The following is an 18,446-nucleotide window of genomic DNA, read 5'->3' as shown; positions in this document are numbered from 1 at the left end:
AAGAGCTTTCCTTTAGAACAAATATATATATTTTGTAAAAAGAAGGGGATGATTTCACCACTGATTTTGGCAAGAACCCAGTTGGTGTGCAGGTGATGGGAGGAGGGGAAGAGGGTTGAGCTGCAAACTCATATGAAACAGAAAGAGCCTCCCAGCAGATGATGAGGGAATGGTCTGAAAACCTGCTAAGTGAACAGAAGAGGAAAAGACCACTTCCCTACTTGGATAGATTTATTTTAAACTATAGAGAACACCCCCTTCCTTCCCCAGCTCCAGTCTGTCTTTCCATCCTTGGTAATAGATGTGAAATTGGGATTACAGCTTGGAGTGATGCAGGACAGTGACTGTGAGCCAGTGTGATTTAGTATTTGTCTGGTCTGTGTCCCACACTATTTCCTTTATTGACTTTAAGGATTCATGAAAACTCTTGCTTCTCAAGGAGATCAGTGCTACAGAGCTGCCAAGGCAAATTTTAAGACACTTCCCAATCCTGCCCAGCCCCAGCCAGTCAGTCTCCTTGGCTCCACCCCATGGCTCACCAAAATTCCACAGGTTATGGCACAACCATGTCATCTTCCCCCTCCAGCAACAGAAGATGCCTTAGTAAAATGTCATCTTCTGCTGCCATAGGACCACTCGCAATAAGAGTTGTAAGACTTTGCTACTCTTATTGCAAGACTGGTCCTGCAGCAGCAGGAGATAATGTCTTATTAATGCATCTCCTGCTGCCAATGGAGGAGGGAGGCTGGTGAATGGGAACATAAGGATAGCCATACTGGCCAATGGTTCATCTAGCCCAGTATCCTGCTTCCAACAGTGGCTAGTTCAGGTCACAAGTACCTGGCAGAAACCCAAATAGTGAAAATAAGTAAAAGGGGGGAAAAAACGAAACCCTCCCAAATGAATAATAGGTAAGGAAACAGGGAGAGATATGAAAGGGGTAGACCCTAATGCTCCATCAAATAAAAATGCTTAAACATTGGTTATGTCAATATAATGACTATAATAAAAGGGGCAAGATGGCATCAACTGTTTATGTAAAAAGCTATAAGATCTCTTATAGTGCACAGCTATTCCAGATCAAAGCTTAAATCAGTTCATCAATCACTTGCCGTTGTGTCCAACCTTACTATCACTTAATTTATTTTATTAAATATTGCAAACATATCTTCAAAAAATTAGACAGGAGAACAGCGACTTCTTATCTTGAAGATGCATCCTGTTGTTACGTTAATTTCATAACGAGCCATTTAGTGCCGATAATTGGGTGCTAACAATCAATTATAATTGGAATTTACATGCACATCTTTATAGTTGCTGATCTATAAAGATTCACACATACATTTTTCCGCGCAGATCTGAAAAGGAGGCGTAGCCATGGGAGGGACATGGGTGGCTCAAGGGCATTCCTGGAATTTGCATGCAGTGTTACTGAAGAAGGCAGATACGCTTCTAATTTAGGCGTAAGAATTTACACCTGTTGGGCATGGATCCTGGCGCCAAACATTATCCTATAAACGGCACCCAACTTGGAGCACCATTTATAGAATAGCGCTTAACGCTCATTTTTTTCGGTACCATATACAGAATTTAGCCCTATGTGCTTGTAAATTTTATTACGAATGTTTTGATGTAAGCTGCCTAGCATTGTAGATGGTGCAGGATACAAATTTTGTAAATAAATAATTGTGAGCCCCTAGGTTATAGAATTGCCCTTTTAGCGGAGGTAGCAGGAGAGAGTGAGGAAACGAAGGAGGGGGACAGAGACTGGAATGTTCATGTAGCTTGTTGACTTCCACCCATGCTGTGCTAAGTCAGTGAAGGCCATGGGGAATAGATGCATTTTGAGGTCAGTGCAGAATGTTTTATAAGGGACTTTGTCTCACAGATACAGTGGCAATGCATACCACAAGGATGGAGCTAGGAAGAAGAGGGTGGAATACCTTATAGATTCCAACCTTGCATTCACCAGGAAAGATTGGGAGAGGCGATGATTGTGTATCATGCGAAGGCAGCATGAAGGAGTATGCAAGATAAGCATGGCCAATATATAGTAGGGAACACCTGAATGTGGGACTTTGTGGGTCAAGGTTAGTATCTTAAATTGGATTCTAGAGCACACTGGGAGCCAGTGATGCTGCAATAATAGTGGTATAACGTGATTATATTTGTGAGCCTGGCATAAGATCCTAATATACGTAGTAACATAGTAGATGACGGTAGATAAAGACCTGTACGGTTCATCCAGCTTATCCAACAAGATAAACTCATAACATAACATGATGTGATACTACATATGCATACTTGATCTTGATTTGTCCTTGTCATTTTCAGGGCACAGACTGTAGAAGTCTGCCCTGCATTGGCCTTGTTCTCCAACTACTGAAGTTGTCATCGAATCCATTCCTTCCATACAGGATTCCTTTATGTTTATCCCACACATTTTTTGGTTTTATTTATTTATTTGCATTTAATAATAAACAGTACAAGTATTCACTTGATAAAGAAAAGCAATCCCATGCATTTTTTAATTCCGTTACAGTTTTCATCTTCACTACCTCCCGCAGGAGGGCATGCCAGGTATCTACCACCCTCTCCATGAAAAAGTACTTCCTGATATTATTCCTGAATCAGCTCCCCTGCAACCTCAATTCATGTCCTCTAGTTCTACCACCTTCCTGTCTCTGGAAAAGGTTTGTTTGTATATTAATACCTTTCAGATATTTGAATGTCTATATCATATCACCCCTGTCTCCTTTCCTCCAGGGTATACATCTTCAGGTCATCAAGTCTTGTGGCACAAACCCCATACCATTTTCATCGCTTTTTTCTAAACAGCTGTAAGTCTTTTTACATCCTTAGCAAAATATGGCCTTCAGAACTGAAAACAACACTCCCAAGTCGGGCATCACCAATGACTTGCAGAGGGGCATCAACACCTCCTTTTTTTCTGCAGGTTATACCCTTCTTTATGCACCCTAGCATCCTTCTGGCCATGGCCACCACCTTGTCACATTGTTTCGTCACCTTGAGATCCTCAAGACACCATCACCCCAAGGCTCCTCTCCTGAGCTGTGCTTATATCAGTCTACTACTACTACTATTTAGCATTTCTATAGCGCTACAAGGTGCACGCAGCGCTGCACAAACATAGAAGAAAGACAGTCCCTGCTCAAAGAGCTTACAATCTAATAGACAAGAAATAAAGTAAGCAAATCAAATCAATTAATGTGTACAGGAAGGAGGAGAGGAGGGTAGGTGGAGGCGAGTGGTTACAAGTGGTTACGAGTCTCCTCCTATCTAGTACACCTCCTTTGGATTTTTGCACCCCAAGTGCACCACTCTGCACTTCCTCTCATTAATCTAACTTCCAGACCTCTGAACATTCTTCTAATTTTTGGGAATCTCTTCTCATGGTTTCTACTCCCTCTGGGGTACCCACTCTATTGGCTATGTTTGTGTCATCTGCAAAAAGGCAGACTTTCCTTCTAACCCTTCAGCAATATCTCTCACAAATATAATAAGCAGAATCACCCCTGGTATCGACCCCTGAGGCACTCCTACTACTCACCTTCCTTTCCTTTGAACAAATTCCATTTACTACCACTACCACCCTTCGTCACACTCACTCACTTGATAGTGTCAGCTTAGTAATATAACCTCTTTAAACAGACAAGATTATTGTGATAAAGTTCTTATTGGTGATTTCTTCAGTGCTAACTACCTAACACTTGTGACATGAAGAATGGCTTTATGAATATTCTTCAGTCTGGAGTTCTAGTAGATACACTGGTCATGAGGAAAACTAGATATATTACAGGTTGTAATGCACTTTTGGGGGGGCTTCCAGTTCAAACAGGTCTGCCTTCTAGTGGGCTTTGTCACCTTTTGCTTTCATATACAACTTCCCAGGGATTTTTTTTTTCTTATTTTATATCCCTTTCCAAACCAGGAATGCACCAGAGTTCCTTCTGGAACCTTGCAACCATGGGCCCTAAATCGGCCACTAGATGTCACCATTATGCAATAGCTGGGACTCCCTATACCCAGCGCCTGTGAACGCTATCTTCACAGTGTCCTCCAGTCCTGGATGTCTCAGGGAGCAGATAACCTAATCCAGGAATCCAGTGCAAGTCCTTCACAAGGCGGCACAGCACTGCCACTGAACCACAGAACCAGCGTGGTTATCTTTTTTTTCTAAGACTATAACGCAGTCTTCAAATAGCCCATGTGTCTGCAAAGTACACTTACATCTTGTAGATTATTTGAAAATTCCCTACAAGGTGCATGGCATGCACATACTCAGGTACATTGCATTTCCAAACAAAAGGCTTATTTCCAAAACCCTCTCAGTCCAATGCAACTAATATGGAATTAGCAGATTTTGGAAATAAGCCCTTCAATTTGTGCAGGTAAAGGTTTGTTGGAAAACTAGGCAGGTTGTTTTCCTAATCCACCCAGCAATGTCTCCTCTTAATCTGGCTAACATTGTGCATGTCCCTGGAGTCTCAGAGTCTAACTGAAGAGTCCAAGTTTAGTGGACTACAGATAGCATTGTTTCCAGCCATGGTCCGGGGATTGATTTGACTCTGCAGAATAGATCATAACTCTCAGCATTTCAATGTATTTGGAAGGGGGAGGGGAGTAAAATTAGGACTGGATGAGCACTTCAAGATGACCTTGGTCAGGTGATGATTTTTCCCATTGCCTGCATGGAGTTGTATTTCCTGCTTTTCCTCGGGAAATCAGGAGTTCACCTTATGCATGCAGTGGGGTAAACCCAGGACTGAATTAATCTCTTTGGGCTGACTCAAGTTAGCTGTCAATGGAACAAGATAGCTATGGGCCATCTAAAATTTAGATCCCCCCTCCCCCTCATTCTCTTTGCTTCCAGAATCTTTGGCACTTGAGCTCTGGCTGCCTGGATAGTTCTAGTAATGTGCGATACAGGGGCACGTTTAGGCAGGCGGTGACAGAACACACTTCTCTCTTCTGCTTCCCACTGGTATCCATTGTGATGTGTTACCCCCTTCCACTGAGGGAAAAACAGCTCATGCTGCTCCAAGGAGCTCAGCTATTTTTGGCAGTCTGTGTTTTCCTTGGTTCTCAGCCTGGAACAGAATTCAGTAGGTGACTCTGAGCCTTCAGAAACTCAACCTCACTGAAGTTGATAAGCATATTAATTTGATTTGGTCTTTTATGCACTGTTTGTAGTACATGTGCTAAATTTTAAGAACTGGTAATGATCTACAGTTCCTAGCCTAGTTGGGTTGACCAACCTCCTTACTCCATCTGTTGATGTAAGTTTGTGACTTGCAGTGCTTTGTACATTTTCAGTCCTATAGAAAATAATTAGCCCTAATTAGAAAATGAATAGTATAAAAAAAAAAAACCTAAAATGACTGCATGTGTGTTGATATGTCAAGTGGTGCTTAGATGGTGACTCTGGCTGTGAAGAACTAAGGCCAGTGCCGGACAGACTTCTACAGTCTGTGCCTCGTAGACAGATCGGGATAGGCTGGAGTGGGTTACTCCAGTAGTTGGAACATGAGGACTGTGCCGGACAGACTTCTATGATCTATATCTCAAAAATAGCAAAGAAAGACCAGTATCAAGTATTTTTATACCACATTCATTGTTGGTTTAGTCATGAATTGGTAATGAGTGATGGGATGGACCATTCAGGTCTTTATCTGCTATCATCTACTATGTTACTATAATAATACGTAGCTACATAGTAGATGATGGCAGAAAAAGATGAAGCGCTCTCTTTCGGAAAGCATGCGCCTTCTTCACCAAAGTTTGCACTCTTCTGAAAGAGGTCACACCAGTAGTGTAGCAAGGGCGGGGCGGTGGGGGCGGTCCGCCCCGGGTGCACGCAGCTGGAGGGTGCAGAGAGCAACCGCGCGCCTGTCAGCTCCGCTGGTTCTCTGCTCCCTCTGCCCTGGAACAGGTTACTTCCTGTTCCGGGGCAGAGGGAGCAGGGAGCCAGTGGAGCCAACAGGCGCACAGCTGCTCTCTGCACCCTCCAACAGCCAAGAATGCACCCAGGGAGGGTGGCCTGGCATTTGAGTACTGGCACCTTTTTCACAAGAAAAAACACCGTTTATATCTACCATTTTAAAAACCTATATGTCCGTGTCTCCCCAAGCTGTCACAGCACCCAATTATATTTGCCAGTATCGCTTTTGATGGGGGGGGGGGGGGGGGGTCACAGAAACACTGGGGGATTTACGAGGGTGACCTCAATCCTTTCAGTGGTGTGCAGCATAAAGTAAGCATCTTCATGTAAGCTACACATTCCTGGGAGCAGGTTTAACTTCCCATAGTCCCACCCAGACCACACCCCCTTGCAATATGCATATATTCATGATTCGGACGTGTATATCCCAGCTTTCTAAAATCGGGATTTAGATGAGTATGTGATATACTCGTCTAAACGCCGTTTTAAGCATGTCTAGATTGTGAATATTCGGGCATAATTCAGCCCGTGGCAGTCACTGTTTAAAAAAATTGGGGGGGATTGTTTATAGGCATGGGTTTAATATTCATATAGCAGCTTTGTCATATGGTAACATAGTAAATGACGGCAGATAAAGACCTGTACGGCCCATCCAGTCTGCCCAACAAGATAAACTCATTTTACATGGTATGTGATACTTTATATGTATACCCGAGTTTGATTTGTCCTTGCCTTAATAGTACTCAGGTTGCCAAATCCCTGCTCCAAAGAAACAGAGAGGTAAAGGGACTCCATCAAGTCACATACTGAGTGATGGCAAATCAGGTGGAATCTGTAAGGCCAGGCTTCATGCATATAAAGACCTTCAGATTAATGTAGAGCTGATAACAGGCCTTCTTTACAAGAGACTCTTCTGGCCATAAAAAACGTCCAATTAATCAGTTGCCTCCTTCCAAGAAAAGTTCAGTTTGTTCAGTGTACAGTGGTGACAGATTACAGAGCCTCTGGTTTTTCTCTCATTGAACCTGTCTCTTCAGAGCTGTTGGTTCCTCGTGGGGCTGTGAGTTCTCAGTGGAATAATCTGTAGTGAGAAGGTGAAATCGGATAAGATGGCTGTTAGTCAGCCCTATCTAAAAATAAAAATATAAAGTATTTATTTACTTTTTGAAAAAAAATGTGATTAACCGTTTCATGTGTTCTTCTTGCAACACTGTGGAAGTAGGGCTGCCACCCAGGTCAATCAAGAAGGCTGAGCCAGGCCTGGTTTTAGCCCTTATGCATGTAGGGAGCTGTAGGCCATATATATATTTTTTTTTTTTGGGGGGGGGGGGGGAATCAATGGGAAAATCAGAACTACAAATCCATGTACACTGTGGGGCAAAACCAGGATTGGATCAGTCTGTTTCACTGACATGGGACAAGTGGGCAAATCTTTATAGAAGTAAGTAGATGATAGGAGGAGAATAAAAGGCAGAGCCAAGGCTTAAATGCCTGATCACAGACCAATGGAGGAGGGTGTGTGTAAAGCATGACACCAGTGGCTCTTTCATCTTGACCTTCTGCTTTGCTTCCAACAGTGTATTTTGGGATCTGTACTGTGCGGCACCTGATCGACGAGAGACCTGTGAGCACTCCAGTGAAGCAAAGGCATTTCACGACTACGTGAGTACAGCATAGCCTTTTATTCATTTGTTCAGTGCAGTCATTGGTCCAGCAACCAACTGTAAGCCCTTACTGTTTAAGACTCAAGTTCTAATTGGTTGAGGTGACACTTTAAATATTTTTTATTGATCATGGATTGAGGGAGGGGCAACTGTTTGTACTGGCCAGTAGGATCAATGTCTGATCTGATTGGCCTCAGGACCATGTGATTTAATTGGTTGAGAGAGCATGCTGTGTTGCCACATTTGGATAGGCCGAGTGAAGAGAGTTTACTTCATGGACTGTTACCTATTCTTCAAGCTACCTATTCTTCAGACTTCCTTTGATTTTTATAGTGGCAATTTCATATTAAAATGATTCTGCCAAGGCATTAGGAAAAGTTGTGAATACCAGAGAAAGTATGTCCCAACCAGTTGCCCTGATTAACCCTGTCACTAGGGTTGTAAACCCAACCAAGATCAACCAAACAGTCTGGTTCCAGTTTTGCTTCATTACATACATACATGGCATTGCAGTTATTTAAGGGAACTCAGTGGGACAATTGTTTGGTCAACCTGGGATGAGTGTGCAACCCTATCTGGCAGTCGTGCTGCAGAGGTCTGAGGTCTGAGGCTGGCTTATTGTTTTAATGGATGTATTTTGGGTGGCTTGGGAAGTACTGTGGTTGGTAAGGTCTTGTTGGGTGTTGTCATGGTGACCAAAGGCTTCCTTGTGTTGGGATGTACCAAGCAGCAATAGCACAACTTCCCCATATTCAGGTCTTGGGTTTGGACTCTGTCATTTTCTGCATTGTTGGAAAATTCATTGGTTAAAGGCAACACGCTGTAGCTTACAAGCCCTCAGCAACCTTCGAAAGCTAATCAAGAAATGTATTAAGTTATGTCCAATAAAAAAGGTATCATCTTATTTTCTTTTCCATGTTTTATTTTGTTTGATTTCTATTGATTACTTTTAAAAGTGGACTAACACGGCTACCACACCTCTCTACTCAAGCCCTTAGCACAAAGTTACTAGCAATTTAAGAAGCAATGTATTAAGTTGTCAATGCCTCCTTTTAGTTACTTTTGACTGGTTTTAAATTGATGAATTGTGTTTTTCTTCAATGCAAACATATTGGAAATCCCATGGAAATGACTAGAAACAAAGGAGATGAGCTTAAACTTGATCTCTTTCCATGTTAAAACAGGATTTGGGAGGGGATAATGGATTTTATCACTGTTTAAATTCAAGCTTATTTAACGTGTTGCTGCTCATGGAACTAGTAAGGGTTGTGAAGGTAGGGGTTGGCTTCTAGAAAAATCTGTGTCCTTGTGCAGAAAGCCCAGTGCCATTTGGGATCATGTGTATCTGTGGGCCAGTTTCTGCTGCATTCCAGACATGAAAAACCCTGAGGGTTGGCGGATACAGGGCCTCAGATGTCGCAGAGCTGTGACAGCCTCCCATTGGATTTCCCCATAATGTTTTGCTAACAGATATCAGTGGAATGGGATCTTTCTTCATTTTGATAAACTTACTGTATGTGAATGCTGTGTGTCTGGGGTCTTTACATTATACAGTGAGTTTGCACATTACTATGTTCAAGTGTTACATTCCATACATTAGCTTTAAAATAAGGGCGCAGGCTGCCTTGTTAAAGTCTGCTTGGTGATACTGACCACAACTTGACCCTACCTCTGTGATTAAAGGTAGATGGTGGCCACATGGTAATTGCTGGGCTGTTAGCTAAGGCTCTTTTGCCCTCCTTGGCCTCTACTTACAGGCATGGGGCGGGGGGGGGGGGGGGGGGGAGTAAAAAACCTGCCTGGCCCCAGGGGAGTAAGAAGAGAACTTCCTTTTCTCTCCTGCCCTGTCTCTGGCAATGACTCTGAAAACAAAGGTGGGAGAAGATCCTGGTCAAAGATTAATGATGCAGTTCCTTTGACCTGTGACCCCTGTGTTGACAGCAGGGTGCCTCTGTCTGCAGGTCCTCAGGTGCTGTTTGCAAATCTTATGGGAGAGAGGACAGCAGAAGGGCTTCTCTGTGTAATGTGAATGTTATTTGACTGAGCACATGAACGAAAGCATATCTCTTACAGTCTTGTGTGCCCAGCGAGGCTTTTACAGACCTCTGCATAATGCAATCAGAACAAGCAAGGAAGACTAAGGCCCATGTTTGCTGGTGGCAGAACAGCCTGATTATTATACAGAATGTGAGCCTTGCACTGGCTACCTCTGGATGCTGGGACGGCAGTGAACTGGTAAAGAGGAGAGGCAGAATATTTGGAACTGAGTTAGGTTACTGTGCCCTTCATTTGATGTTTTATAAGACATTTCTTTATTGATTTTAACTGGCTTGTGACTAACAATAAATCAATAAAAAGAAAGCTAACCACAACAGCGCTTTTTGGTTTGCAGAATGGATACAATTCCAACCCCATCAATTACCTCATATAACTTATATCTTCTCAACAGTTATAAAAATAAAAATGTAAGCTAAAATGCCCAAATGATCTTAAAGTTATACATGCAACCCCTATGCAAATGAACTGCTTTCCCTTTCGGGTTTGTGAGTGAAATGTCAGCTACCCAGATGGCACCCTTTGACATTTCCAGTGGATTTCTATCCTTCTTCCTGCCAGAACCAGAAACACTGACATCTACGTACACCATCAGCCCAAAAGAAGAGTCAAAGGGTTAACAGGAATGACAATACGGTAACCCTTATTAATGATCAAGGCCATATCATCCCATTGTCTATCAATTAATCCACATTGCTAAATCATACAAAAGAAAGTTCATGCTGCATCTCCACTTCTTGTGCATTTCAAGGACTCCTTCCACCCTGTCCTAAAAAGCTTTTCTGGGGTAATGAGTCCTATGAATGAAGTTAAGATGAAGATGCCTCAAATTAGTATTAATACCGATGAGTTTTGAAGACATCAATAATCTTTCCAAGACTCATTGGTAAAGATTACACCATTGTCAGCCCTTTTCTCTCTGAAAAACTGCCTTGACTATTGTGTGCCGGGCTTTGAAGATTTGTGTGTGTGAGTATATGTGTCGAGTGTTCCTCTGAGACTTGTCCATTATCCCTGTTTTTAATCAAATCAGTACTGTGTTTTCTCTTTTCTCTCTTGAATGGCATTTCCCATCTGAAGACAGAGCATTGGTTCTGAGAATGAGTTGAGGGTGTATTTGAAAAGGGAATCAAAGAGTTTTATTTGGTTTGGTGGTCCTGAATGGAATGGGTTTGATATTATGGACTTATAAATTCAGGTTGTTATGTTTATTCTTATGTTATGTATTGCAGTTATTAACTTTGTAGCTCTGTCCAATGGTTAACTTGGTGTTATAAAGTCAGAATTTAAGTCTGAAATCAAATGAAGTTCAAGCTTGTGCCAGGCTCCCATGGGGGTTGCAGTCTGTGCCCCTGAGTCAGAGGGCGGTCACGGCAATGACTGGACGAAGGCCAGGAAAGAGAGGAGGGGGCAAGGGGTCAGATTAGGATGTACAGAGCAAAATGTCACTGCTGGGCCAGTCGCTTTATTGCTCTGTGCCTCAGTCACTGGCTCTGCCTAACACTGACCAGACCACCTTCATTTGAAAACTTTTAAATAAATGAGCCTTTAAAGAATGTTTCCCAGACATACCACCCTCCAAAGCAGTAAATAGTCTAGGCAACTGGGTTGCCACAACCATAATACATAGCAAAACACACACAAGAAAACTAAACACTAACATTAGATGAAAAACATGCAGTATAAATGTATTATTATCCATTCTGTTTGTTAAGGTCATAGATGGCTGTCTGCCTCCCTCTACAGAGGGAGCAGCTATTTCTTTCAATCAAGACAAGTTTCAAGGTTTTGTTCCTCCCTGACCCCTCAGTGACCAGGGATAACACATGTGGTAGGAGAAATAAGTGTCTTATCCCTTCTTTCTGAAGGCAGGATAATTATTTTATACTCAAATCTACTGGCGTGCAGAGAGAGACCACAATTTTCATCATACTGATGCATCTTTTGCAGAGGAAGCACGTAGCTCACATTTTTTTCAGTTTAGTTTTCTGACATTATTTTGGTTTATTTTGTACAATGCTTACTTTTTGCTTTGTAATTGTTTTATTGTACAATCGAATGCCATCATCTGTCTAGGGAGACTCTGTAAAAGTGGAATAGCAAGTCTGAATTCAAATGATGCTGGGTGACTGCAGACAGCCTGTTACTGGCATCTTTGGCATCTCCAACTCATGGGTCAGAGAGTAACAGTGAGGAAAGCAAAAGATTCCATTTACCACATACATGTAGCAGAACAGAGGAAATAAGGCTGTAGAGTAACTCAGCGGGGCAATTTCCCCGAATTGTAACCGAAAAGTGTGTTTGTTTCCTTTATTGACCAGGAAGGATAGCTGAGGATAGATCCTTATTTCTAGCTGGGCCCTAGAAGTATGGGGAGATGAAGTGGCTTGCTCCAGGCCTCGCAGAGAATTACTGGCTTGAATGAAGTCTCAGGACTTCTCCTGTATTAGAGTTCAGAGGTCTGAGCACTAGGCTATTCCTATGCTTGCTAGAATGGCTTCTTCTACTGTGGGATTAAGTAATTCAGTGTGATTGATATTTCAGGTATTATCTTTCATAGAGTAGAGCCCTCAAATTCTTTAAATGATAAAATCACAACCATATAAGTGGTACTCCTTGGCTTTCTTTGAGATTTATAGTGGAAAATGTCTTTCCTGTTTCTGTCACAATATATTTACAGTCCCAGGCACTACATATTTTCTTTGATATATATATTTTTTATCAATAAACACTTAAATATTATTTTTTTTTGGGGGGGGGAGGGGATCATCAGAATATCCTGCAACAAACACTGCTGAGAAACTTTCATAAAACAGTGAAGTGCAAATCCTCATCGATCCACAGGTTTTTTTTTTCCGTTTTTAAACCTCAGACAGTATATAAATAATTTTTTGTAGAATTTAGCAGTGTAAAAATATGGTGTTACTTTCATATTACTTAACTGGCAGCAGCTTTCAAGGAAGAGAACCTCTCAAAGAAAATATGTAGTGCCTGGAACTGTGTGTAAATATATATATATATATATATAGTTCAAGTTACAGCACTGTCCCTACATCGATGAAGCTAGGTTTGTCCTGTTAATTGGATTTTCCTGTTTCTGTGGCAGTCTGTAAGTCTGTGTAAGATTACAATTCAGCCTTCTATCCTATCCTGCAGCTACCCTGGGTCTCCTGTAACACTGTGGAGTTCCATAATTCTTCCCCACTCAATCTCAGATGGCATAAAATGGCAGAGGGAATGTAGTTCATGAGAAAATGTCAATATATACAATGAATTAGTTAAAGGGCTGTCTAGTAGCTCAGTGGTAGTACTGATGCCACCATGTGGAGGGACCTGGGTTCCATTTTAGGGTGTAGCCTCTGCTTCCCAGGGTAGCTACAGGTGGGGTTGCAGCATTCAAAGCCATAGGGGGAGGGAGAGTCACAGCTGTTACTCTGTGGTGACACCTACTGACTGGACTTTAGATGAGCATGTAATGGATTCCAGAAGGAGCTGAGGTCTGTGGCACACTGCAATTGGTAGGGATCATAAAATTTAAAAAAAGGGTATTTTCAAATATGGTCATGGCATTATATAGTCTATCAGAGCTAGAAGTTCAAGGAGGCAAGCTGCCAGATCCAACAAAATCAGATGTGGCCTTGACCAAATAAAACCTAAATTCTTACTAGAAGCTCACGTGACTACACTGACCTATCATATTTTGGCCATATTATGCGATGGGCAGAGTCCTTAGAAAAGCAATTATGCTAGGAAAGGTTGAAGTAAAATGAGGGCATGGAAGACCAGCAATGAATTGGATTGATACCATCACAACAATGAATGTTCCATTAAAAAGCTTCTGTATACAAATAGAAGACAGGACATGTTGGACAAAGTCAATCTATATGGTTGCCAGGTGTCAACTTTGAATTGATGGCAATCAGTTTTTCTGTTTATCTATATAATATACATATGTATATTTGGGAGTAATTTTATAGAATCATTTTCATTCATACCTGGCATAAAAGTATGTGCAATGACATGATGGTGCACACTTTGTTGGTAGGCATGTACAGGGATGGAGTTTGGGTGGAACATGGATAGGGTTTGCAAGTACGCACATAGATGATAAAATATGTTAATCTACATACATACATGAGTAAATCTAGAGGTAGATCAACATTTGTGAAGTAGATACACCTGCTACCACTTAAATGCACATAGGTATTAATAAAATAGCGCATAGGTAAGCGCTACTTTGCCCTCTTAAATCACATGTCCTTGTATAAAATTACCCTCATGAAATCCTTGTTAAGAAAAAGTGAATGGAATAATCTGCTTTATATTTAATAGCTCTACTGTTGCTGTTGATCTGAAGGAAGAATATATGAGTGGTCTCGAAAAGTTCAGGTCCTAATTCTTAACATGGTCCAGTAAAAGGAGCCATGGCTTGCAGACAGCCTTGCTTTCTGTTGCCTTAAATGTTTGTAACACTAATATGTTAAATTGCCCCTGGAAGCCATATTGGTTTTATCATTTAAAAAAAATGTTGAAAACTTTTTGTTCAGAAGTTGTTTGGCTGATAGGTTGGATCTTGAGGTTTTATATTGCTGTGAAGTTAGGACTTGGAGGAGTGGCCTAGTGGTTAGGGTGGTGGACTTTGGTCCTGGGGAACTGAAGAACTGAGTTCGATTCCCACTTCAGGCACAGGCAGCTCTTTGTGACTCTGGGCAAGTCACTTAACCCTCCATTGCCCCATGTAAGCTGCATTGAACCTGCCATGAGTGGGAAAGCGCAGGGTACAAATGTAATAAAAAAAAATTGTTTCTTGGTATTGTATGTAAGCCACATTGAACTCTTGAGGTATATGTGGGATATAATTGTCTAAGTTCAAAGTAAAGTATAGGAGGAGATCCTCTTCTGGTTGGAAGCCAGGTCCTGGGAGTAACAGGTGAATGTTGCCTTCTCATTGAAAAACAATATGTAGCTGATTCAGTTCCACTGAGATCCAGACATCTTCAGCCAGCTGTCATGGCCGCTGCTGGTTTTCCAGTTGAATTGTTCCTGGATAGAAGTGGAATTGGAAAAGATACAGAGAAGAGTAACCACAATGGTTAAGGGGATGGAACTCTTCTCATGTGAGGAAAGGCTAAAGAGGTTAGAGACGGTTGAGGAGGGAGATATGATAGCTAGAAGCCCACAAAATCCCAAGTAGAGCAGAATGGGTAAACATGAATCAATTGTTTACTCTTTCCAAAAAGTACAAAGACTAGGGGACATGCCATGAAAATACCTATGAAGCTACCTAATATGGCTTTCAAAACAAATAGGAAAAAAAATTTTGTTAACTCAGTGCATAATTGGAACTCATTGCCAGAGCATGTGGCAAAAGCAGTTAGCATAGCTGGATTTTTAAAAAGGTTTGAACATGATTGGATTAAGTGCTTATTATATCCCCTATATCCAGTATACTTGTATTTAGGTGGGGTGGTAGGGGGAGGGAAGTTTATACATCTCCTTTAGAGATTTTAAGTTCTCAAGGGGCTATCAGAGTCCAAGCCCATGGGCACTGCTTTGGTGCATTGATTCGGGAGGTGCAGGAATAGGGGGGGTAATAAGGGGGGGAGCTGGTTGGGCATTTTGAGCCTATTTTGGCAGGTTGATGTTGTGCTTTGGGTCTTTGGGGGTGGGGGTATATGGTCGTTAGGGGTAAGAGTAGAGAGGGTGGGAAGGGGGGGGGGGTCATTCTGACAAAGTTGATGTTATGAGGTATAGTTTTTGCAACTGTTTTTCCTGTGGAATAAGCTGCAATAGTCAGGTAACCTTTTTTTTCTATTCTTCTTTCCTTTTCTCTGCTGCGAAGCCATCAATAATTGTTGAAATTTAAAATTTGAAGAATGTTAACTGAAAATGAATACTATTGGAAAGCATTAGCTTATTTGGGCTTCTACTCTAGTAAACCTAGTAGCGCTCTAGAAATGTTAAGTAGTAGTAGTAGTAGTATATATGACAATGTAATGCACGAAGTTAAGAAATAGTTATGTACTCATAGAGGATTCTTGATTTGGATGGCATCCCGTGGTTGTTGCTTATTGTTTGTATCATATTATATGGTGTTTTGTTTTTATTTAAATGAAACTTCAATAAAAAATATTTGAACATAAAAAGCTTTGAACAAATTAATGAAGATAAAGTCCACAAACCATTATCAACTTAATAATATTAAGTTAGATCTGGGGAAAGTCACTTCTTAACCCTGAGAGCCTAGGTGTCAATATTTCACAATTCACAAATCTTTTCATAATTGGGGATGCTAAACACAGCACAAATTATACATCCCTAACACATTGAAGGATCTTGCTCAATATTGGGGATGCTCAGCATCTGTAGGGTTGGCACCTATGTCCAAGGGTCAGTTGCATTGAATCTTGCTACTTTTTGGTAATCCACCAGGTACTTGTGACCTGGACTGGCTACTGTTAGAAAGACAATACTGAGCTAGATGGACCTTTGGCCTGACCCAGTAGGGCAATTCTTATGTCCTTATGGTCTCCAGTTTGGATTTGAAAGTATGTTTCAGGCTTATGTTTTCAGCATGCTACTTGTATTCCTTGTAGAGCACCCAGTAAGTACTGTAAATGAAAATGTGTTTAACTTTGGCTGGAATAACATTACCAGATGGTTCCAGGGCCTCAGGGATCGGTTGAGCTGGTCTTGGGTTTACCCTATTGAGAGTAATAAACTTCTGTCAGCGCCAGCTGAGCGCAGGAGCGAGATGGTCTGTAAGCACCTTTGTTGAATGTTTTCTAACGCAGGGGAGGTTTATCTTTTCATACAGCTGGTTACCACTCAATTGTGAACTCCACCAGGGCTCTATGCTGCATAATAAGTGGGTTTTGCACCAATATTACATTATGTTAATACATTCTCAATTCCAATGTTAGAGCAATGGTACTGGTATACAGATTGGACACTGTTTGTCTGGGGCACAGGGGGAGGGTGTGGATAACAAGTCAATGACAAACTAGACTTGATAGATCTGTTGTGTGTGATCCCTGGGTTTTGATTTTACCTTTGGACTGTGTGAGATTGGTTACGATGGATCCATCTTGGTTCCAGGGATGTCTTGGAGAAGGACCATCCGGAGCAGATTTTTGCCTTGCCTATATCTTCAATACCTAATTAGCACTAAAAATATACGCCTATTAATCACTTTGACATGTAGCTTATACACAGGCACTACTTTCATATGTTGCAGAATACCTGATCCATGTAGTGATTTGACTAAGGTCAGACGTTTCTCCAAATATGATAATACATGATGTTTGGAAAAAACGAGACCCCTGACTTTTTTCCAAATAACCTAATATCGTCATATTGGAGTAGAAAATTCTGCCTGAAATTCGAGATATTTCGGAGTACTTTATTTTTTCAATAGGAAGGAGCTCCAGTGCATCGAGCTCGCAAAACAGTTGAATTCTTAATGAATGAAACCTCAGAATTTACTGAGCCAAGAGCTCAGTGGTGTCAAAGAATTTGTGAATGTGCCAAGGTTGAAAGAGGACACTTTGAACACAAATTATGAATTAAGTAAGAAACCCCCCCCCATTATATTAATGTATTTTCAAAGGTCATAGTAAGTGTTTAAACAATTGCAAAGTATTTTGAAACTATGCAAGGGATTCTGTTTTTTTGTTTTTTTTTTCAGACACCGCAGTGGCGTTCCTAGGGGGGCTGACACCCGGGGCGGATTGCCGATGCGCCCCGCCCCCCGGATGCAGTGTGGACCCCCCCCCCCGGCGAAAGGACACCCCCCACGAAGGAACCCCCCCCCCCCGTGTGCACGCCGCTGGGGGGGTGCCACGCGCGCCTGTCCTCCAATGCGTTCCATGCTTCTTCTCTGCCCCGGAACAGGAAGTAACGTGTTCCGGGGCAGAGAAGAAGCATGGAACGAACGGAGGACAGGCGCGCGCGGCACCCCCCCAGCGGCGTGCACCCGGGGCGGACCGCCCTCCCCGCCCCCCCCCCCCCCAGGAGCGCCACTGAGACACCGTGTAGACATTTTCAGGCCAGTTCAGGAGCCATTCAGCTCTCTCTCATACAGACATATTTCTGTACTTAAATTATTTTGCCAGTTATCAGCTATGCAGAGCTGAGTCAATCATCCACTGAGTGACTGCACTGCAGATTGAATGGTGCCACTTTCAGACTTTTCTTGGCCTCTGTATCAGGGGCGTAGCCAGACTTCGGCAGGAGGGGGGGTCCAGAGCCTGAGGTGAGGGGGCACATTTTAGTCCCCTCCCCGGTGCTGCCGACCCCCCCCCCCCCATTTTTGACCCCGCCACCGCCGCCACCACCACCTTTGAACCCCCCCCCCCCGGTGCCAACCCTTTCGACTCCCCCTCCCCCACCGCCAACCCTCCCCCACCGTCACCATCGGGTACCTTTGCTGGTGGGGGTCCCCAACCCCTCCCAACCGGCGCGGCCGCGTTGCTGATCTGCAAGGCTTCTGTTTCTGTGATCTGACATCCTGCAGGACGTCAGACTCACAGAAACAGAAGCCTTGCAGATCAGCAACGTGGCCACACCGGAGAAGAGGACTTCGGCTGGCGGGGGTTGGGGACCCCGCCAGCAAAGTTACCCGACGGCAGCAGCGGAAGAGGGTTGGCGGCGGGGGGGGGGGGGTCGAAGGGGTTGGCGCCAGGGAGGCAGGGCCAAATCTACAGGGGCCCATGCCCCCGTGGCCCCACGTAGCTACGTCCCTGCTCTGTATGGTTCTTGCCATT

General features: G+C 42.8%; 1 protein-coding gene across 2 annotated transcripts in view; it reads left to right on the top strand.

The window, feature by feature from the left end:
• SSBP4 (single stranded DNA binding protein 4) overlaps nucleotides 1–18,446 on the top strand; it is a 547,729-nt gene that overhangs the window by 183,284 nt on the left and 345,999 nt on the right. For both annotated transcript variants that reach the window (XM_030218716.1, XM_030218717.1), the window contains exon 4: nucleotides 7,540–7,624. In XM_030218716.1, coding sequence (XP_030074576.1) covers nucleotides 7,540–7,624 — 85 coding nt within the window. The remainder of the gene's footprint in view (nucleotides 1–7,539; nucleotides 7,625–18,446) is intronic.

This window comes from Microcaecilia unicolor, chromosome 11, assembly GCF_901765095.1.
Source record: "Microcaecilia unicolor chromosome 11, aMicUni1.1, whole genome shotgun sequence".
In the NCBI taxonomy this organism is placed as follows: domain Eukaryota; kingdom Metazoa; phylum Chordata; class Amphibia; order Gymnophiona; family Siphonopidae; genus Microcaecilia; species Microcaecilia unicolor.
Note: the sequence above shows the minus strand (reverse complement) of the source record. Positions and strands in the feature narration are given on the sequence as shown.